This window comes from Geotrypetes seraphini, chromosome 3 (assembly GCF_902459505.1).
Source record: "Geotrypetes seraphini chromosome 3, aGeoSer1.1, whole genome shotgun sequence".
Classification (NCBI taxonomy): domain Eukaryota; kingdom Metazoa; phylum Chordata; class Amphibia; order Gymnophiona; family Dermophiidae; genus Geotrypetes; species Geotrypetes seraphini.
In genome coordinates, this window is record NC_047086.1 from 318,335,455 (window position 1) to 318,358,279 (window position 22,825).

General features: G+C 40.2%; 1 protein-coding gene across 1 annotated transcript in view; it reads left to right on the forward strand.

The window, feature by feature from the left end:
* The window catches only part of FERMT1 (fermitin family member 1), a 130,810-nt gene that overhangs the window by 105,751 nt on the left and 2,234 nt on the right, over positions 1–22,825 (forward strand). Inside the window, exons 11-14 of the mRNA XM_033939982.1 lie at positions 3,759–3,865; positions 6,210–6,431; positions 15,358–15,482; positions 19,798–19,939. Coding sequence (XP_033795873.1) covers positions 3,759–3,865; positions 6,210–6,431; positions 15,358–15,482; positions 19,798–19,939 — 596 coding nt within the window. The remainder of the gene's footprint in view (positions 1–3,758; positions 3,866–6,209; positions 6,432–15,357; positions 15,483–19,797; positions 19,940–22,825) is intronic.

The following is a 22,825-nucleotide window of genomic DNA, read 5'->3' on the forward strand; positions in this document are numbered from 1 at the left end:
GTGTGGGGGCATAGCTCCCCCACAAGAGGTCTGGTACGTGGGAGAATGCAGGGGGTGCTGAGGGGGGGTGCTCACACTTTTAGAGGGGGAAGCATAGCCCCCCACAAGAGGTCAGATAATTCATCTCAAACTACAGCACTCGGGGAATACAGAACGTCAGATAGGTTTAGCCTTGTGTTCCTTTTATTCTCTCCTTCACGTTCTTTCTAGCTATCTAGGGTCTAGGACAATTCACTGTGGTCGATTCAGCAATGAAATGGCTGTGCTGAATTGACCGCAATGATTCAGTCACGATGAATTGTCCTAGACCCTGATGGGTTACACCAACTGAAATAGGAAAAAAAAAGTTAAGGCGATCTCTGGGTTCCACAGTATTTTATTCGTTCACATAAAGACTCGACATGCACATGTTTTGGCCCAACCGGCCTGCATCAGGGGTCTTCTTGAACTCTCCGATCATCACAACAAAACCTTATGGTAATTGCAAGCCATCTTAAGATTCACTCTTATAGAGTCAAAACTTCTTGCTTTGAAGTGGTTGTGCCTTCTCTTTGAGAAATGGTATGGCAGCCATGTTATTCCACTCTGGCTTTCTGCTCAAGAGCAGCAATCCAGAGCTCAGAAGCAGAGAAACCTCCCAGGCACACTGACAAACTCTAAGAGAGTTTGTGCTCCAATCCCTCTACTCCGCAAGAAGGCTCAGCCAGAGGTAAACAAAGAGAAGGCACAACCACTTCAAAGCAAGAAGTTCTGGCTCGATAAGAGTGAATCTTAAGGTGGCTTGGAATTACCTTAAGGTTTTGTTGTGATGATCGGAGAGTTCAAGAAGACTCCTGATGCAGACCAGTTAGGCTGAAACACATGCCTGTTGAGTCTTTATGTGAATGAATAAAATACTGTGGAGCCCAGAGGTCACCTTCACTGTTTTTTTTCCTATTTCTCCAGTGTGAGAAAGAACTTTCTCCTTTGTTCGACATTACACCAACTGAAACCAAGTGTACATCCTGGCGCACAAGCTGGGCACACATTTTAAGGGATCACCCATGGCCTGCCCATGACCCTCCCTTGGCCTTGTTTCCTTTGCAGATCTGCACAGAAACACTTGCGGCTCCTTTTACAAAGCTACCGTTTTTAGCGCACGCACTGGATTAGCGCATGCTATAGTTTGCACTAGCCGAAAAATTACCACCTGCTTAAAAGGAGGCGGTAGCGGCTAGCACACGTGACAATTTAGCGCACACTATTCCACACGCTAAGGCCCTAACGTACCTTTGTAAAAGGAGCCCATAGGTGCTATTCTACAAATGGGTGTGTAAATGTGTTTTCATACAGATCTACTGTTTCCTCCCCATTTTGGCACCTTGCATCTGTTAGAACACTGTTTTGCATCAAAAAATTCAACACAAAAAGTAACACTTTAACATTTGGCTCTACATATGGAATTTCTCCCCAAAAGCTTTAAGTAAGGCTCTTGAAGCGTAATTAAGTGAGCATTCAGTTTTGCACAATTTAACATGTTATTTAGCTACTTGTAGTTTACACTTTTTAGCTATTTAGCATTCATAGTTAGACAAGTTTGGAAGAACCTACAAGAGCATGGTGATAAGAATGCACTGTATCTTCTGGAGTGAATACTGATGGAAATAAGAATGAAGATGATATTAATAATCTGTGGGTTCCCAAAAAATACCAAATGAGCAGAACAGATAGTGATCGTTTGGCTTGGCACTTGAATGTATTGCTAATGATTCATTTGTTGGCATCCCAAAAATGTATATCTGAACTAAAGGGATGTAGTCTTTGATAGGATTGGCCTAGTCATGATAGTTAACAGAAAGTCATCATAGAAATATAGAACAGAACAGATGACAACCATATGACCTATCCTCACTTCCATGCCTATTTGTGGGGGGGTTTCCCTATGGTTCTACTCCCAACACTTCATCTCTGAACACTGAACAAAAATATTTGTTAAGCTCTTTCGCTTTATCCTTATCAGCATCTACATATTCTTCCCCTTCACACTTAAGTCTATGTCAACATAGGCACTTCCTTCTGTCACTAATGTATCTAATAAAAAGTTTTGCTATTCCCTTACTCCCTATTTAACTGTTTGGCTATTTTTCTCTTCCATTTGTATCTTTACTTTCCTGACTACTTTCCTAACTTCTTTTAGCCTCTCCAGATATTGTTGCATGTCTTCCTTTTTTTCATCCTCTTTTACTTTTTTGAATGTTAACCTCTTATTCCTTTCAAAAACTGTAATAGCTTTTTTTTCCTCTTATTTTATTTACTTTCCTAGCAAAAAAGTTTGTTGCTCTTAAAAGTCTCCTTTTCATTTTGTGCACTTCTTTCCTTAGATGTTTGTATCCAGCTTATGACTCCTTGAGATATTCCCCCATCTTGACAAAGTTAATTTTTCTGATGTCTAGGACCTTCACTTTTGATTGAATCATATGCACTAATGCTATATCACACCATCTGGTGATCACTGAATCCCAAAGATCACCCACTGTGAAATCATTCATGAGCACCAAATCAAGTGTCAGCTCTTCCCGTGTGGATTCTGTTATCAATTGCTGGAACAGTTCTCTCTGCAGAGAATGCAGGAGCTCCCTACTTTGAATGACGCCATAGCTAAATGCCCCAATCAACACCTGACAAATTGAAATTATCCTGCACTAGCACATCTCTTTCATAGCAATATTGTGAATGCTTTCAATCAGTGGTGTAGCAAGGGTGGAAGGCACCCAGGTAGTGACATCCTCCCCACCTCCGCTCTCTTCTCTGCACACTGCCCTCTTCTTTGCCATCCCACTCCCCCACCTCACACACACCTTCCCCCTACCTCTTTAACTCTTCACTGGTGTGAGCAGTGTCTCCAACCTGCTGCCCACCCCGGCCTCGGCTTTCCTTCTGACGTCATTTCCTGGCCCCATGACCAGGAAGTGGTTTCAGGGGGAAGAGCCAAAGCTGGCGCGAGCAGCAGGTTGGACATGCCACTCGCGCCAGCAAAGAATTAAAGAGGTATAGAGGAAGGGAGGGCATGCATGCAGTGGGGGGCAGGGAAGGTGCAGGGGGTGCCCCACCAAGACAGTACCTGGGGTGGTGTGTCCCCCACACCTTTACTAAGCCACTGCCTTCAAATAAATTTCTATCTTTCTTTTGCCTATGATGAAGGTCTGCATATCACACCTGCGTAAAAATGAGATATTGCATTCTCTTTTTCCAAATTAACTAAAGTGCCTCCTGTTCAGTTGCTTTAATGTTATTTTTTTTGCTTATGGGGCCACTTCTCCCTTTTGTCCATCATCCTGTCTTTTCTGAATAGATTATGGTCCATTACAACTATTCTGGTCATGGATCACTGTGTACCATATCCCTGTGACTGGCTCGATGTTTTTTTATGGGGCAGATATTGTTGTTTATGTTACACACACACAACATCTATGCCCATAGAAAAAAAAATGAAAAAACCAAACAAGCCTGTCAGTTTTTTTAGGGTTTAGCGACCATCGATACATGATTGGAGCGTTTAGTGCATCTAGCCCTGAGTGGCTTGCCCAGGGTCACAAGGAGCAAGTTTCATGGTTTATAACAAGCAGCAAGATATTTATAACAGTACAGAAGTAATAATGTTACAATAATTCCAAATCTAAGAGAAAAGATGCCACAGGATGTTGGGAAAAAAATTTAGTTATAGCATTGATCTGAATAGATTATTTCTTGTATTGGTAACTGGCTTCTTTTTCATCCAGGGTGTGAAGTTGTGCCAGATGTAAATGTGGCAGGGAAAAAATTTGGAATTAAATTACTAATTCCTGTTCCAGATGGCATGAATGAAGTATGCCTTAGATGTGAGAATGTGAGTAGAGCACTAATCCATTGATATTAGATATCTTTCATTGACATGTACGGTATGTCTCTAGATTTGTCTTACTTCCTATTAATTGAGCCTGAAATATTTGAAAATTGTCTTAGGATAAATTTCTGGTTTTGCCATAAATACACTAAAGGAAAGGCAGTTCAGATCTATTGTAAATATAACAGCATCCTTGGATATCTGCAGGGAGGAAGGGCTTGTCCTCCAGAAATGAGCCCAACCCTTTTTTTAAACTCAGTCTCTGATAAGAAATTTCATACCTTCATTTTTCACTGAAAAAAATAATAATTTTTGAAATGTCATTGAAGTCTGCTAATTATTTTTATGGAACGTCCTTTATTGTAGAAACATAAAAACATGACGGCAGATAAAGGCCACATCCAGTCCACCCATCTGCAGTATCCACTATCTCCTCTTCTCCTTAAGAGATCCCACATGCCTGTCCCACGCTGTTTAGAATTCAGACATATTTTTTTGTTTCCACCACTTCCACCAGGAGACTGTTCCATGTATCTACCACCCTTTCTGTAAACAAATATTTTCTTTGATTACTCCTAAGCCTACAACCTCTTAACTTTAGTTTTCCTTCATTTGAAAAAGGCTCACCTCTTGTACATTAATGCCACAGAGATATTAAAATGTATCAATCACATCCCTTCTTTTCCACCTTTCTTCCAGAGTATACATACAGTATTAAGGTCTATAAGTCTGACCCCCATACACTTCCCCCTTTTACAAAACTATAGCACAGTTTTTAGCTCAAAGGAATTCTATGAGCATCGGAGCTGTTACCTCTGCAACCAGTGCTAAAAATGCTAGTGTAGTTTTGTGAAAAGGGGGGGGTTATAACAGAGACCACTGACCAATTTTGTAGCTGCCCTCTGGACCAAATCCATCTTATTTATATCTTTCTGGAGGTGCAGTCTCCAGAACTGCACACAGTATTCCAAATGGGTCCTCACCAGAGGCCTATACAATAGCATTATCACTTTTTTCTCCTCTCATTATGCACCTGAGCATCTTTCTGACTTGGACCATTGCCTTTTCTACCATTTTTTCTACTCTAAGATCACCAGATATGATCATCCCTAAGTCCAGCTCTTCTTTTGCACACAGAAGTATTTCACCTCCTATACTATACCATTCCCTTGGATTTTTGAAGCTTAGGTGCATGAACTTCCATTTTTTTTTAGCATTAAACCTTAGTTGCCAATAACTTGACCATTCTTCAAGCTTTGCTAGATCCCGCCTCATGCTATCCACACCCTCCAGGGTGTCTACACTATTATAGATTTTGGTATCCTCTGCAAAAAGACAAACCTTACTAGACAGTCCTTCTACAACACTTGCTCTGCACCAGTTATTTTGTAAACTATTATCATATTTTCATCTCTTCTGTAAGCTGAAAAGCCCTAAGCTGTTAAATCTTTCCTGGTGAGAGTGGTATTCCATCACCTTTACCCCTTTTCATGCCTATGTCCAGCCTATTCTATTATGAAAAGTAGGCATCTACTTTTCTGTATAGTATAGTAGAGCAAGTGGCAGAAAACACACTTACATATAAGGTATGATCACTTATACAAGCCCTATAACTGGAAGAAATGCCCGGGTCTAAATAATAGAACACATGTAAATTACTTTATTCTATCATTTACTCACATATTTACTTGCTCTGCCTATGTTCTGTCCAGATTCCACCCATGCACATGTCCTCTGTCAAAGTACATGCTATCAAATCATGAGGTATGCTTTTCCACTGGTTGGTAAGCCATTTACGATAAGTGGCCACTTACATTTGAGTTCTCATCTCCACCCAGCCATCTCAGAAACTAATTAAATTTTTTCAGGGGATATCCAGAATTTTGAGGCATGATTTCAACCAAGTCCAGAGTTAGAGACCCCTTTATTTGGGCCACTATTTTGTATCCATGGAAGATGTCGATTGGGGACCCTCCTTGAAACTGGACCAGTTGATATGGACTTACCCTTAAGTGATTAGAATACCACCATTTAGATGCATCCCTGTCCCTAAAAATCATGGCTTCTTAATTAGCTCCTATGTGTTTTACAACTTGGGATCTAGCTAGGTACTTGGGACCTGGGTTGGCCACTATTGGAAACAGGATACTGAGCTTGACCTTTGGTCTGTCCCAGTATGGTAATTCTTATGTACAAAGATTCCAAGATCCTTTTGCTGAAATAAAATAAAGGAGTTTCAGACTATGAGTGGCCTATATTGTATCATCATGATCCTTGAGGAATGAAAACCCATATTATTTTTATCTCTTTATACTAATTATAGTATTTTGTATTTTTTTTAAAATAGGAAAACCAGTATGCTAAATGGATGGCAGCTTGCATTTTGGCCTCTAAAGGGAAAACAATGGCTGATAGTTCGTATCGTCCTGAGGTTCATAATATCCTTTCATTTCTAAAAATGAAGAATTGTGTTGCTGCTCCTCAGGCATCTTCTGATCCTGACAGCATGGATATCAAACCCGAATGCTTTGTGTCACCACGCTACACCAAGAAATATAAAAATAAACAGGTAAAGTTCAAGTTGTAGGCAAAAGTTGTTGTTCTAAGTGAAATGCATGCTCATCTGGGCCTGATATCCAAACACATCAGTGCCAAGTTAAAAAGAGATGTGTAGCAGGTCAAGTGAAAGCCTTGGACTGGTCATAATCCCCACATCCATTAGATCGCTAGACAATCTATGGAATTTCAGGAAGGCCGTGAAAACCTTTAGTGCTATAGAAGTGATAAATAGTAGTAGTAGTAGTAGTAGTAGTCATCTGTTTAATATCTTTATGAAACCTCTTTGAGAACTTATGAACAGGCTGGGCCTCTAGTACTGTATTTATGCTGATATTCAATTCTTTTTGTAGGATACAGTTTTCATTTAACAAGTCTTGATTTACTTTGTATTTACGGGCTATTAACTGTTGAATGCACACTAATCACTTGAAACTGAATGTTAGCAAAACTCAGGTGATGTTCCGTAGTCCACATCCAATGATAGATAGTTCTTCATTTTAATTGTATGGGGAAACAATTTATTTGACCAAAAATGTACGATCACTTGGTATAATTGTTGACCCATCATTCACAATGAAAAATTAAGTCAAGAAAATAATTCATACTACTTTTCAAAATTAAAAGCTTTGAAGCACTTGAAAGATTATTTGATTGAATAGAATTTTATATTGTTGATTCAAAGTATTATCATTCCCAATTTTGATTATTCTAATAATTTATTAATTGGATTGCCTAAAAAGTTTTTGCAAAGTTTACAGGCTACGCAGTTGCAAATACAAAGGTTCTAGGTGGCCTACTTATCCCTTACAACGACTTTACGATCTACAGCTCAAAACCTTCTTACTATCCCATCATTGAAACATATAAATACATTAAGGTCTGCAATTTTTTCTGTTAGCGCCCCCTCTCTTTGGAACAGTATTCCAAACTACCTACGCGAAAAACTTACACTAACAGACTTTAAGTCGAAATTAAAGACATTTCTCTTCCTTGACGCTTTTGAAACCTAACTCTCCTTTTAAGGACGACCTAGTACCTAGAAGGATTCTTAATACCTGCTCCCTTCCCTATTTTTTTTCCCCTTACATGTTTTCTTTTCTTTACAAATTGTAGTTCTAGCCCTTCTTTCCCTCTTGCCTGTTTGTAAATTTTTTTATTTTTTGCCCTAGTGTTGTGTGTTTTTAAACTGTATTGTAGTTAACAGACGGTTTTAACATTTTTGTATGCCGCATAGGTGGTATAAGAAATTTTAAATAAACTCGAAACTTGAAACTTTCTAGGTTTGACTATATTTCAACAGTTTTGTGGAAACTCCACTGGTTACTCATTGAATTCAAAATTCAGTTTAAAATTCTTGTATTAGTATTTAAGATAGTAAGAGACCAAATTTCAGTTGCCATCGCATCTACATTGCATCTGCATCATCCATCAAGATCTTTAAATTCTGAATCTAAGACTTTATTGGATGATCCTTCTTTTAAATTGTATAATTTGATGAATATAGATCCTCCATCTTTTTATATTATTGGCCGGCAGTTATGGAATGCACTTCCTCCACAGCTGAGAGAACGAGGCTACTTGCAAGCAACATCAAGAGAGAAGTGGACAAGTTTCTAAACTAGGAAGAAGGGAAAAGCCGACAGTCGACAGAGAGAGAGAGTCGATGGTTCGGGAACCGGTATACCCAGAGGATACCGTGCAAGAAGATAGAGGGAAAGACTCACCGGATTACTGGCAAGAGAGATCGAAAAGGACACAAGAGGGAAGGAAATGCAAGAAAGGAAAAAGCTGCAAACTCAAGTGTATGCAAGGAGCCTTACAAATAAGATGGGTGAATTAGAAGCCATAGCATAAAAAGATAACATTGACATCATAGGCATCACGGAAACATGGTGGACTGAGGAAAACGTCTTGGACACTGTGCTACCAGGATACAAACTATACCACAGAGACAGAGTGGCTCAAAAAAGGTGGGGGCGTTGCCATATACGTCAAAGAGGAAATTGAATCTGCTGGAGAGAACACGCCACAACTGACGGATAAGTTAGAGTCTCTATGGGTCAAAATTCCAGGAACAAATGGCCTGGAAACGAAGATCAGCATCTACTACCGACCCCCAGGGCAGTCCAAAAAAATTGATGGAGAAATGACAGACGAGATTAAATGCAACTGCAAGGGAGGCAACACAGTTATCATGGGTGACTTCAACTATCCGGGAATAGACTGGAACCTAGGCACCTCCGGCTACATTAGAGAGACCAAGTTCTTGGATGCTATAGGCGATTGCTTCCTGGAACAACTTGTCAAGGAAAATACTAGAGGAAATGCAATTCTGGACTTAATTCTAAATGGCCTGCGAGGACCAGCACAAGATGTAGAAGTAGAAGGGACGCTGGGAAGCAGCAATCACAATATGATCCGCTTTGATCTGGACGCAGGGGAGAAACATCGGTCCAAAACAACATCCACGGCACTGAACTTCCGAAAAGGGAATTACGAAGGGATGAGACTCATGGTAGGGAAGAAGATTAAGAAGAGGATAAGCACAGCATACCAGAACCCATTAGGCTATATGCTGAAAACGAAGACGGAAAGTTGACAGGATTGATGGTCAGTCTAGAGGAGGTATGTAGGCAGATTGATAGGCTTAAGAGCGATAAATCCCCGGGACCGGATGGCATCCATCCGAGGGTCATCAAAGACCATAGCTGAACTGCTTCAAATAATAGCCAATCTGTCGATCAAATCGGGAAAGATTCCGGAAGAATGGAAGGTGGCGAATGTTACACCGATCTTCAAGAAAGGTTCGAGGTGAGATCCGGGGAACGACAGACCGGTGAGTCTGACCTCGGTACCGGGAAAGATGGTAGAGTCACTGATAAAGGACAGCATCATTGATCACCTTGACGGACACAGGCTGATGAGGACCAGTCAGCACGGTTTTAGCAAAGGCAGATCGTGTTTGACGAACTTGCTGCACTTCTTTGAGGGAGTAAACAGACAGATAGACAAGGGCGATCTGGTTGACATTGTATATCTGGATTTTCAGAAGGCGTTCGACAAGGTTCCGCATGAACGACTACTTCGGAAAATTGCAAGCCATGGAATTGAGGGTGAAATACTCATGTGGATTAAAAACTGGCTGGAACATAGGAAACAGAGAGGGGGGATAAATGGACAATACTCGGACTGGAAGAGCGTCACCAGTGGGATACCGCAGGGCTCGGTGCTTGGACCCGTGCTCTTTAACATCTTTATAAATGATCTGGACATAGGTACGATGAGCGAGGTGATTAAATTTAAGTTCTTGTAAACCGTGCCGAGCTCTACTTCCGTGGAGATGGTGCGGTATATAAACTTAAGGTTTAGTTTAGTAGTAAAGACGCAGGGGGATTGCGAAGATCTGCAACGTGACATAATCAAGCTCAAGGAATGGGCATCGACATGGCAGATGAGGTTCAACATGGATAAGTGTAAAGTGATGCATGTCGGTAACAAAAATCTCATGCACGAATACAGGATGTCCGGGGTGGTACTTGGAGAGACCTCCCAGGAAAGAGACTTGGGAGTTCTGATCAACAAGTCGATGAAGCCGTCCACACAATGTGCGGCGGCAGCAAAAAGGGCAAACAGAATGCTAGGAATGATAAAGAAGGGGATCACGAACAGATCAGAGAAGGTTATCATGCCGCTGTACCGGGCCATGGTACGCCCTCACCTGGAGTACTGCGTCCAGCACTGGTCGCCGTACATGAGGAAGGACATGGTACTACTCGAAAGAGTCCAGAGAAGAGCGACTAAGATGGTTAAGGAGCTGGAGGAGCTGCCGTACAGCGAAAGATTAGAGAAACTGGGCCTCTTCTCCCTCGAACAGAGGAGATTGAGAGGGGACATGATCGAAACATTCAAGGTACTGAAGGGGATAAATTTAGTAGATAAGGACAGTTTGTTCACCCTCTCCAAGTAGGGAGAATAAGAGGGCACTCTCTAAAGTTAAAAAGGGATAGATTCCTTACAAACGTAAGGAAGTTCTTCTTCACCCAGAGAGTGGTAGAAAACTGGAACGCTCTTCCAGAGGCTGTTATAGGGGAAAACACCCTCCAGGGATTCAAGACAAAGTTAGACAAGTTTCTGCTTAACAAGAACGTGCGCGGGTAGGGCTAGTCTCAGTTAGGGTGCTGGTCTTAGACTAGAGGGCCGCCGCGTGAGCGGACTGCTGGGCATGATGGACCACTGGTCTGACTCAGCAGTGGCAATTCTTAAGTTCTTATGAAGAAAATTAGTGATTTTAAAAAAGAACTTGAAAACTATTTTATTTGAGAGAGCATTTGAAATGGGACATTGAATGCTTTCAGCTATTGTTTGAATGACTTAAAGTGAATTTAGCAGTAACAAGTGTTTTTATCTTTTAGAATGTTATGTTTTACATGCTGTTTGTTTCAATTTTTATATATGTTGATTGTAATACACCTAGAATGTTAGATAGGGTGGAATATAAATTTTAGAATAAATAAATTATGTGGCCATGCAATAAAAAAGAAAGTTTTTGACACATATGTGTGAAAAATGTTTCATCAGATCCAGGTCAGTGTAGAAGAGTTAATTGAGAGGAGTGGTATCCATTCTCTCCCTCCAGCCTGACTATTCCACCTCAGACTAATTTCTATAACAGCCTCTGGCGGTTTAGTGGTTCAAATCCAACCTGACTCTCTACTCCCCTCCTCTTCCTCTGATATTTAAGAAAAGAACAACATGGTAGTTTAGTGCGCCCCCAAGTTGACTCAACCTGAACACCCCCCAAAATCCCCCAATATTAAAAAAAAATTGCCCTGGTAGCCTAGTGGCTCCCTCCTTCCCCTCACTTCCAAAACTTCCCTAGAATCTAATGGAACCCACCCTCCTCATGATCCCTTGTCTAGCTCTCCTCAAACTCAGTAGCTTAAATAAGGCAGGAGTGATGCTCATACGTTCTTTCCTTTAGGATCATCATCTTCAAAATGGTGGTGCCCTGACCATGTGGTGCATCCTGGGATGCATCACTTAGGTTCAGTCTGTCATATAAGATAATTTTTCGCTTATAAGGCAGATTGACCCTTCCTGGTGCATACCAGGATTCACTGCGCAAGGTAGGATGCCTCCATTTTGAAGCTGATGGTGCTGGAGGCAGGAAAAAGTGGGCATCACTCCTGCACCATTTTAAGATATAGAGTAAGAGGGAAGACAGGGCAAGGTGACCCTGGTGGGAATTTCCATTTGATACCAGGGACTTTTTTTTAGTGCAGTCAAGTCAGGGAGAGAGGGGTGCTATAGACACCAGGGATATTTTTCAGTGGGAGTGGGAAGAAGTGTCAGGGTGTGAGAATGTTTGTCAGGGCATCAGGTTGGGAGTGAGGGAAGGATGATGCAAAATACCACAGAAGGAGAACTGTCCCAGCAGTTGGTAATGGAACCCATGTAGGATGGTGCCATACTGGACTTAGTGCTTACAAACGGCAAAAGTGTTTCTGATGTTACAGTGGTTTAATATTAATACAGGCTTAGAGAGGGCTTATTCAGTAGTAAAGGTTCTAGATTTTAAAAAAAACTAACTTTGTTCAGTTGGGGGATTACATCAAGGAATTGTCTGGTTGGTAACATCTGGAAGAAGTAGGAAAGAAGTGGACAAAACTGAATGGAGCTATTGCAAGGGCAACAAACTATTTTGTAAGGAAAGTAAGTAAGAGGAAAAGAAGGCTGTTTTGGTTCTCAAAAGTAGTAGCTGAGAAGGTAAGGAAAAAGAGGTTAGTTTTTATACACTACAAAAGATCTCAGAAAGAAGAAGACAGGCAAAAATATCTGGAAAAGTTAAGAGAGGCTTGTCGAGTAGTCAGGAAAGCAAAGATGCAAATGGAAGAAAAAATAGCCATCGCGGTAAAATGAGGGGATAGGAAGAAATGCAAAAGTGGCATTGTGAGACTCAAAGGTGAAAGAGAGAAATATGTAGAAGCTGATAAAGATAAGGTCGAATTGCTTAACAAATATTTCTGTTTTGTGTTCACAGCTGAAGCTGGGACTGCATAAGACAAATAGGGATGGAGTTGTGGTAGACCCAATTTTCAAAAGATTGTGTTCATAAGGACCTAGATAAACTGAAGGTGGACAAAGCGATGGGGCCAGGGTACTGAAAGAACTTAGGGAAGTTCTGGCAGCTCTGCTGGCTGATATTTTCAATGCTTCTCTAGAGTCAGGAGAGGTACCGAAGGACTGGAGAAAGGCGAATGTGATCCCTCTCCACAAAAGTGGAAGTAAGGAAGAAGCAGAGAACTACAGGCCAGTAAGTGTAGCTTCTGTGGTAAGTAAATTAATGGAAACACTTTTAAAAGAGAATAGTGATGTTTCTGGAATCCAGTGAATTACAGGACCCAAGGCAACATGGATTCACTAGAGGCAGGCCTTGTAAGACAAATCATTTTGACTGGGTAAAATGAGAATTGGATAGGGAGTGTGCTAGATGTGGTATATTTAGATTTTAGCAAAGCCTTTTACAGTGTTCCACACAAGCGTCTAATAAATAAACTGAGTACCCTCTGTATAGGCCCCAAAGTGATGGACTAGGTCAGGAACTGGTTGAGTGGAAGGCTACAGAGGGTAGTGGTCAATGGAGATCACTCTGAGGAAAGGTATTTTACCAGTGGTGTGCCTCAAGATTCAGTTTTTGGCCCTGTTCTTTTTAACATTTTTGTAAGCGATATTGCTGAAGAGCTGTCAGGTAAGATTTGCCTCTTTGTGGATGATACCAAAATCTGCAATAGAGTAGATACCCCTTATAACATGAGGAAGGACCTAGCGAAGCTTGAAGAATGGTTTAAAAATTGGCAGCTAAGATTTAATGCTAAGAAATGAGAGATCACGCATTTGGGCTGCAAAAACCCATGGGAATGGTACAGTTTAGGGGATGAAGAACTTTTTTGCATGAAAGAAGAGTGGGACTTAGGTGTGATAGTATGTGATGGTCTTAAGATTTCCAAACAGGTTGAAAAGGTGATGGCAAAAGATAGAAAGATGCTAGCATGCATAGGAAGAGGTATATGGCCAGTAGAAAAAAGGAGGTATTGATACCCCTGTATAAGACTCTGGTGAGACCTCATTTAGAATATTGTGTACAATTATGGAGACCACACCTTCATAAAGATATAAACAGGACGGAATCAGTTCAGAGGAAGTCTACTAAAATGGTGCGTGGTCTTCATCATAAGGATCTCAATCCATATACTTTGGAGGAAAGGTGGGAGAGGGGAGATATGATAGAGACATTTAAATACTTATGTGGCATAAATAGGCATGAAGCCAGCCTCTTTCTGTTGAGAGGAAACTCCAGAGTGAGAGCATGAGATGAAGTTAAGAGGTGATAGGCTCAAGAGTAATCTAAGGAAATACTTTTTTTTTACAGAAAGGGTAATAGATGTGTGGAATATTCTCCTGGTAGAGATGGTGAAGGCAAAGACTGTGTCTGAATTTAAGAAAGCGTGAGACAGGCACGTGGGATCTCATAGGGAGCGGAGGAGATAGTGGATGTTGTGGATGGGCAGACTGGATGGGCCATTTGGCCTTTATCTGCCATCGTGTTTCTGTGTTTCTTTCTATGTAGCACTGTGTTTGTCCAATATAGTAAAGACCACATGGGTAAATTACACAATACACTACAGCCTTAGTGTTGCAGTCAGTCTGATGTCGACCACAAGCCACATGTCCTGGATTAATATCCATGTCATGGTTTATTGTTTTTAATACTTCTCCTAGATTTCGATTGCGTGTATAGGCAAATTTTGTCCAATCATGTAAATTAGGATTTAACACCAGCACTTCCCAATGTTTCTTAATGATCTTCTGGATTAGATGTACTTTAGATGAATATGGCAGCACACAAACCATAGCTTCTGTGTTCTTATTAAGATAACTTATCAGTCTTAGTCCATTGTGGGTGCATAAACCTAGCCCTCTTTTGTGCTTTCTTTATTACCAGTATTGGATATCCTCTTGACACAAATCTGTTGGCCAGTTCCTGTGTGCACTATTGTGGTATGTTTCTTTATTGGTACATAATCGTTTCACCCTAAGGAACTGGCCATAGGGTATCCTATCCTTCAACATCTTAAGATGATAACTTTTGTAGTGTAATACAGTATTACAGTCTGTGTCTTTTCTGTACAACTTGATTGTGAACTTCTGATTGTCTTTGATGATTTCTATATCAAGAAACTATTGTTTTAGAATCACATTTATTTTTCAAATTTAATACAGTACTCCCCTGAAATTCACGAGGGTTCCATTCCAGGAACACCCGCGAATTTAAAAAAAACTGCAGATGTGGTTTAGGAGCTGATCAAAGGCAGGAGAGGTCAGCTGGGGTGCCAGCAGGTGCTGAAAATCATTCTCAGTATTTTCCGACCGCCTCTTCCTGATATTAAAGTTAGGCTACACCAATCAGGAGCTTCTTTGACACGCCAGATAGCGTGTCAAAGCAGCTCCTGATTGGTGTAGCCTGACTTTAGTACCAGGAAGAGGCGGTCAGAAAATACCGTAAATTACTGAGTCCACGATTTGCAAACCATGAATTTGCAGGGGTTTACTGTTTTGTGATCTACCAGATTAATATAAGCCAGAAGCTGTTGGAGTTGGGTTACAGTACCTTGCCACACCTTCACAATATCTTCTCCACGATCTAATGTGGGTAAAGTGAGTACTGGTGTATATATATATATATATATATATATATATATATATATATATATATATATATATATATTATCTGTTTGAATTATGTCATGTAAAGGCAGGCGACCGTGGGGCTACTATGGCCCCCATGGCCCATAATATGTTCTTATGTTCTAACTGGATGTTCACTTAGCTCTCGATTTACAGCCTGTAATTTTTGTTCTCATGATTGCACCTTGTAGCTTGCAGCTCGCATTCTGGAAGCACACCAGAACATGGCACAGATGCCTTTGGTTGAAGCCAAGTTGCGTTTTATCCAGGCCTGGCAGTCCCTACCTGAATTTGGCTTAACATACTACATTGTAAGGTAATTATAATATCTGCACCTTGATTAAATTCCCTCCTATTGCTAGCGCAAGGGAAACTACAGGACCCTTTTATGCATTAGATTTTGTACTACAGGACTCAAATGCATTAGATTATGTACTTAACATGCTGCAATATAGCAAATCTTTTAAGAAAAAGCTCAAGAATATTCTTTTCCTTTGTGCCTTTGGGGCCTTCATGAGTGTACTCACTGTCTAACCATCTTGGTTAATTATCACTAACTGTTCATTGTCTATTGTTTCAGTTAATGCTGTGTATGTCTGTTGTAATCCACCTAGAACTTTGGATAGTGCAGAACAAAAATGTAGAAAATAAAATAAAAATTTAACACATACCAAGAGCAAACCTAACACGGTAGCTAGTTGGGGGTGGGGCATGCTCAGCATTGAATATTCAGATACCATGTTTAAAATGTCCATTAGCACAGCGTACTTAGCTCGCAGTTATCCATGGAAGCACTCAGCTGTTTAGAAGGCAGTAAGTTGTCCTATGCCAAATGCACATTAGTTGATTATCACAAAGTTAATGCAGTATGCTCAAGGGAGAATTCTATAAATTTTGTCTAAAGTTAGGTACTAATTTGAGTGCAGGAATGCATTCTAATAGATGAAAAGCACCAAAACGGAGCTGAAACGGCAGATTGACACAGAAATACACTTGCGCATCCCGTTATAGGATAGCGCCTCAGTGAATCCATGAGCAATTTCAAAGGGAATGTGGCCATGGGAGAGGCATGAGTGGATCAAGGGCATTCCGGAAAATTGTGCACAGTATTACAGCATACTGCAGATGTGCGCCCAGCTTGTGTGCCAAGATTTACGTTTGGCTTCAGTTGGTTTAAGTCCTCAAACGTTCATACCCAGAGTGCCCTTTATAGAATAATGCTGATGTCATTAGTGAATTGTGCCCCTTGTGCCAAATTCTGTCTATGCCCATTCTCCATCCATGCCCCACCCAGTTCTGCTCACTTCCAAAAAATTGCCTTAACGTGAGACTAACTGTAAATACATCTCATAAGCGGTTAACGTGTTTGTGCATGTGAGGGAGTCTATAGGACAGTGCCCCTTTCCCTTAAGATTACTCCCTCACAGAGTCAAAACCACCTTAAGCTGCACAGCCATGTCCAAAAAGGAAGTGACACTAGAGGGGTGGAGCCCGGAAGATAACTGCCAGGAAGTACAAAAGGTAGGGTCAGAGTTGGATTAAGAAAGCCCAGAGAAAGAAGAAGCAGATCCACAGCGTATGCATTCACCAGCTACTGTATATGTAGCTTAAGGTAAGCCACATCTTAATTTAATATTTATTTTTATTTTTATTTTTTTTTTAAATTTTATACCGCCAGAAACTCAGTGGTTTACAAAATTAACATACATAAAATATAAAACACAAATACTACAATAAACAAAACTTAATATCAACCTAACTATAACATCAAATGTCACCCATGGCGATACCATCAGTAAAACTATGCCAATAGCCAATAAAGTAGTTTCAGATTAATAACTATTATACTATGTCAAAAATAAGCGTCAACAAATAATTTTGTCTTAAGTAATTTCTTAAAAGCCAGATGCTCAACACATAACCTTATTTGGCCAGATAACTTATTCCACAGGGACATCCCTGCAATCGTAAACATGCTCTTCTTTGTTTATACATAATTTGCACTTATAGGTGACTGACATGCTAATTTCATGCTACCAGGTTTATATATCTCCCATAGACCTTGAAACCAACAAGGTACCTTCCCATTTAAAGTTTAATGCACCAGAGATAGTACTTGAAAAAATGAATCCTTTGTTCAATCAGCAGCCAGTGTAGTCTTTTAATACAGGAGTAATATGAGATGTTCTTGATATCCCACTAATTAATCTGGCCGCAGAATTCATCAGTATCTGTAAGGCTTTCAATTTTACCTTAGATAATCCCAGAAACAGCGCATTACAGTAATCTAATCTACTCAAAAGCAACGATTGTACTACTGTCCTAAAATCATAAGTTGTAAGACTTGTTGCCCCATATTTAATGACATATCTAAACAGATTCACAAGATATTAATTTCCTTCTTTATTGGTATCAGTTCACCCAAAACGAGTCCCATTACTTCAGTCATGCCAATTTCTCTACTTACAATCATCAATTCCATTTTCTTAACATTCAATTTGAGACCATAATAGGTCATCCACTCACATATCTTATCCATACATATCCATACAATGGTTCAATCGTGTTTCACTTTCACTCAACGAGCTTTCAATTGGAAAAAATAAGAGAATGTCATCAGCATAGATTCTATATTGTACCCCCAACATTTGAAAAACTTGCCCGATAGATGACATATAAATATTAAATAGCACCGCAGACAATACTTGCTAGAATCCTGGTCTTGAGGACTGACTGGAGCCAGACCAGCACAGGAGCACCTGAGAGAAATACTATAAACTATATTTTGGGGCCTATCAGTTGCAGGCCTAGGTTTAAATTTTTTTTTAATCTAAAGAGACTTTACCCTTTATTTCTGTATCTGTGAAATAACAGGCCTCAGCCTTTTAAGATAATAAAATTTTGTTTTACCTTTGCAATCTTGTCCACCCTCAACCCTTAGTCATGTTATCATAGCGCATTAGCTGTTAACATGCGCCAAATCGCACAATAACTGCCCAACACATTTTAGTAAAAGGACCCCTAAATTAGGGTTACCAAATGGCTCCAGAAAAAAGAGGGCAGATTGAGACATCCAGGTTTTACTTCCATTGCTTTCAAAGGAAGTAAAACCCAGATGTCTCTCTCCGTCCTCCTTACTTCTGTTGCTTTCAATGGAAGTAAAACATAGATGTCTCAATCCGTCCTCCTTTTTATGGAGCCATATGGTAACCCCACTTAAATATTCCCTCAGCTCACAAACAAGAGAAATTGCTCCATACACATCAACCTTACAAGTTTATTGTCGAGTTCAGATAAAACCATTTTCTAGATACAAGGAAACCTTTGGTTCTTATTTTGGCTTCTAAACTTCTTCTAACTCAGCTTAGAAGTTATTCTATGTAATGATAACTGGCATTTTGTTATAAGAAATTTCATGTTTTCCATATGTACAGGTTTAAGTCTCCTGCTAACTAGTACTTTCTGTTTCTCTTCCCTCTCTTACCTTTTGGTTTTCTTCTTTTATTGAGTACTGTGAGTCACTGTTCCTTATTAGTTTAATTATTTTCCTTTAAAGGTTTTTAGTGTTATGTAAATTCTTATAATGAAGAACATTTTTCTGATTGTCAAATATTATCCTCATTGTATTGTAAAATTTATAAATATAAAATTTTTTTTTAAGTTCAAAACTATTAAAAATACTTGAGGTTATCATTAGGGATGTGCTTTTATTATTGACATTCAACTCTCTTTCCCCCCCTTACTAAGCCACGATAGAGGTTTCTACCACGGCCCAGAGCGCTAAATGCTCCCAACGCTCATGGCCAAACACTATTCAGTGAACACAATGAAAGAGCACCCACAAAGCCATGACTACAAAATATGTGGCAAGACCTCCCCCCACTCCCGGTAATACCATATCTAAATGAATATCAGGGAAGGTATAGAAAAGGGCAATGAAAATGATAACAGAGATGGGACAACTTCCCTATGAGGAAAGGCTAAAGTGGCTAGAACTCTTCAGCTTGGAGAAGAGGCAGCTCAAGGATGATATGACAGAAATCTATAAAATACTGAGTGAGTGTAAAGTGTAGATAGGAATCGCTAGGGAGCATGCAATGAATCTACTAAGTAGTAGATTTAAAACAAACCAGAGAAAATAGTTCTTCGCACAACATGTAATTAAACTCTGGAATTTGATGTCAGAGAATGTGGTGAAATCAGTTAGCTTAGCGGGTTTTAAAAAAGGTTTGGATACTTTCCTAAAAGAGAAGTCCATTGGCCATTATTGAGATGGCTTGGGGGAAATCCACTGCTTATTCCTAGAATAAGCAGCATAAAATCTGTTTTATAACTTGGGATCTTGCGAGGTACTTGGGACCTGGGTTAGCCACCATTGGAAACAAGATACTGGGCTTGATGGACCTTCAGTCTGTCCCAATATAGCAAGTTTTATGTTCTTATGAAACATGCATCAGAACCTACAATGGCCAAGTGGGATTCTAATGTGACCTAGTAACAAACAGAGTATCTGAAGGTCGGACTTCAATTCCATTTCTTCGCACTAATCCAAAAGAAACATTTTTATTAGATATGCTCTAAACAGAAAATGAAATTGCCTTTAATAAGCAAAGTAATCTACTGTTTTACAGATTTAAAGGCAGCAAGAAAGATGACCTGCTGGGAATTTCATATAATAGGTTAATAAGGATAGACATCACTACTGGCGACCCAATTACAACATGGAGGTTTTCCAATATGAAACAGTGGAATGTCAACTGGGAAATACGCCAGGTAAAAAAAAAAAAAAAGAAGAAGAATTGTTCTGAAGTTCATTGCCTCATAACAGTCTATGTGATACTGTTTCCCTTTCATTAAAATACTTTTAGCTTTTGTGAAGTGATTTTATAAAAATGAGGGGATGGGAAGGTAGGCCAGGAAGATACTAAACAGTTCTATATAGAAAATATCTTTTCACCAAAATAAAATGTATTCATTACAATTTCAGCATATTCTTTCTGGGCTTCACGGTGCCAAAATGCTGGTTGTTACTTCTAGGGCAGGGATCGCAAAGTCCCTCCTTGAGGGCCGCAATCCAATCGGGTTTTCAGGATTTCCCCAATGAATATGCATTGAAAGCAGTGCATGCACATAGATCGCATGCATATTCATTGGGAAAATCCTGAAAACCCGACTGGATTGCGGCCTTCATGGAGGGACTTTGAGACCCCTGTTCTAGGGCTATTAAACCCCAACACTGTTCTTAACTATTTACAAATATTGTATTTGGAAATTAATCTGCTGTTCACTAAACAATACAGTGGCTTTAGATCAGGAGTATCCAACCTCGGTCCTTGAGGGCCACAACCCAGTCAGATGAATACTCTTCCCTCTAAACCAGGGGTCTCAAGGTCCCTCCTTGAGGGCCGCAATCCAGTCGGGTTTTCAGGATTTCCCCAATGAATATGCATGAGATCTATGTGCATGCACTGCTTTCAATGCATATTCATTGGGGAAATCCTGAAAACCCGACTGGATTGCGGCCCTCAAGGAGGGACTTTGAGATCCCTGGATCTCCAACTGCATTGCTGCCAGTAGGGAGGGGGTGATGTTTCAATATCATGCTTTCAGTCACTAGGGACAGGCAGGTTTCCTAGAATCCTGCAGAGCATGCCTGTCCTCTGCTATTGAAAATGTGATAGTAGTACAGCAGCACCCATTGGCAGGACTGTAGCTGGAAGACTATCGCTCGGCTTAGAGCAGGGGTGTCAAAGTCCTTCCTCGAAGGCCGCAATCCAGTCAGGTCTTCAGGATATCCTCAATGAATATGCATGAGATCTATTTGCATGCACTGCTTTCATTGTATGCTATTAGATCTCATGCATATTCAAGTTTCAAGTTTATTAAAAAAAATTTTATACCGCTTATTCAAATTTCTAGGCGATGTACAGTAATAATTTAAAAAATATCATTGGGGAAATCCTGAAAACCCGACTGGATTGCGGCCCTCGAGGAGAGACTTTGACACCCCTGGCATAGAGGGAACAGTGATCCGGACTAGAGAATGACACAGGAACTAATTTCTCCCCGTCTCCACGAGTTTTGTCACTGTACCTACCTCTGCCCCATTCCTGTAAGCTCTGCCTTAACTGTACAAACCTCAAACACTTATGATTTTAAAGTGCCTGAGGCTTGTGCAGATGAGGACAGAGCTTGCAGGAATGAGGCAGGGACAGGGACAGTGACAAAACTCGTGAGGACGGGACGGGGAAAAATTTGTTCCCGTGTCATTCTCTAATCCGGAGTACTTCACTGGTTTCATATCTCTCTGTAATCCATTAAGATGTTCAAGATTGCTCTCAGATTTAAGACTTGCAGAACCAAGTGTTAAATATTGCCATTTAACAGAAACAAGAAATGGACCAGTATAGGTAAAGGTCCTATAATAAGATGGAATATCTTATCTGTACAAATAAGAATTATGTGAGGTTATTCTCCTTTTTAGATGTGCGATGAAGGCTTTGCTCATTCATAAATAGGTGTTTTAAATTGTACTGAAATGAAAATTTTATTTTATCTATTCTAGTTGTGAAAATTGTAAACTGGATTCATTCTCTTTTTGTAAGTCATCTTGAGCTTGGTTGGTGAAGCAGACTATAAATGATTACATTTAATTTAATTAAATTATACATTCACAGATTATAGAGCTTGGTCACAATTTAGTTACCCACAGGTTCATCCAACAATCACATCCAGTCTCAGAGGCCAGTCTTTGGAGCTTTCAAATACATCTACCCTCCTACTAATTAATCTGAGCAGCACAACCCAGTGTACAATGTCTGCATAGAGAAACTGGGGCTCTTTTCCCTGGAAAAGCGGAGGCTTAGAGGGGACATGATAGAGACTTACAAGATCATGAAGGGCATGGAGAAAGTGGAGAGGGACAGATTCTTCAAACGTTCAAAAACTACAAGAACGAGAGGGCATTCGGAAAAAATTAAGAGGTTATAGATTCAGAACCAGTGCTAGGAAGTTCTTCTTCACCCAAAGGGTGGTGGACACCTGGAATGCGCTTCCAGAGGGTGTGATAGGACAGAGTACGGTATTGGGGTTCAAGAAGGGATTGGATATTTCCTGAAGGAAAAGGGGATAGAAGGGTATAGATGGAGGATTACTATATAGGTCCTGGACCTGATGGGCCGTCGCATGAGCGGACTGCTGGGCATGATGGTCTGCAGAGGCACTGCTTATGTTCTTATGAATTCCTCCCAGTTGTTTTCACCATTAGATTAGTGTCTTAATAAGAGAAAAATTCCAAACAGGGCACTGAACAATAAGATATAACCAGAGCAAAACACCTGCCTTACCAATATATTTTATTTTTCACAAACACAATTTATATTTTTGCAAAGTAGCATGTTGAGACTGTTTAAGCAACTGCGATTAAACAAAAATAATCTGTAATACATCTCTTTCAGCCTCTAACTAGTTGAATTGCATCAGCTAGCGATAAAAGGCAGCAAACTAAAAAATTTAAAATTTTTAAAAAAAAAAAGAAATTGAAATATTTTCAAAGCCACTTACCCATTTAGATTTGACTGGATGCAGTGCATGCTCAGGAGACTGTGGCACCTAAGCAAACCTGTGCTTTGGGGTACCCTCCCCCTATCCACCCACATC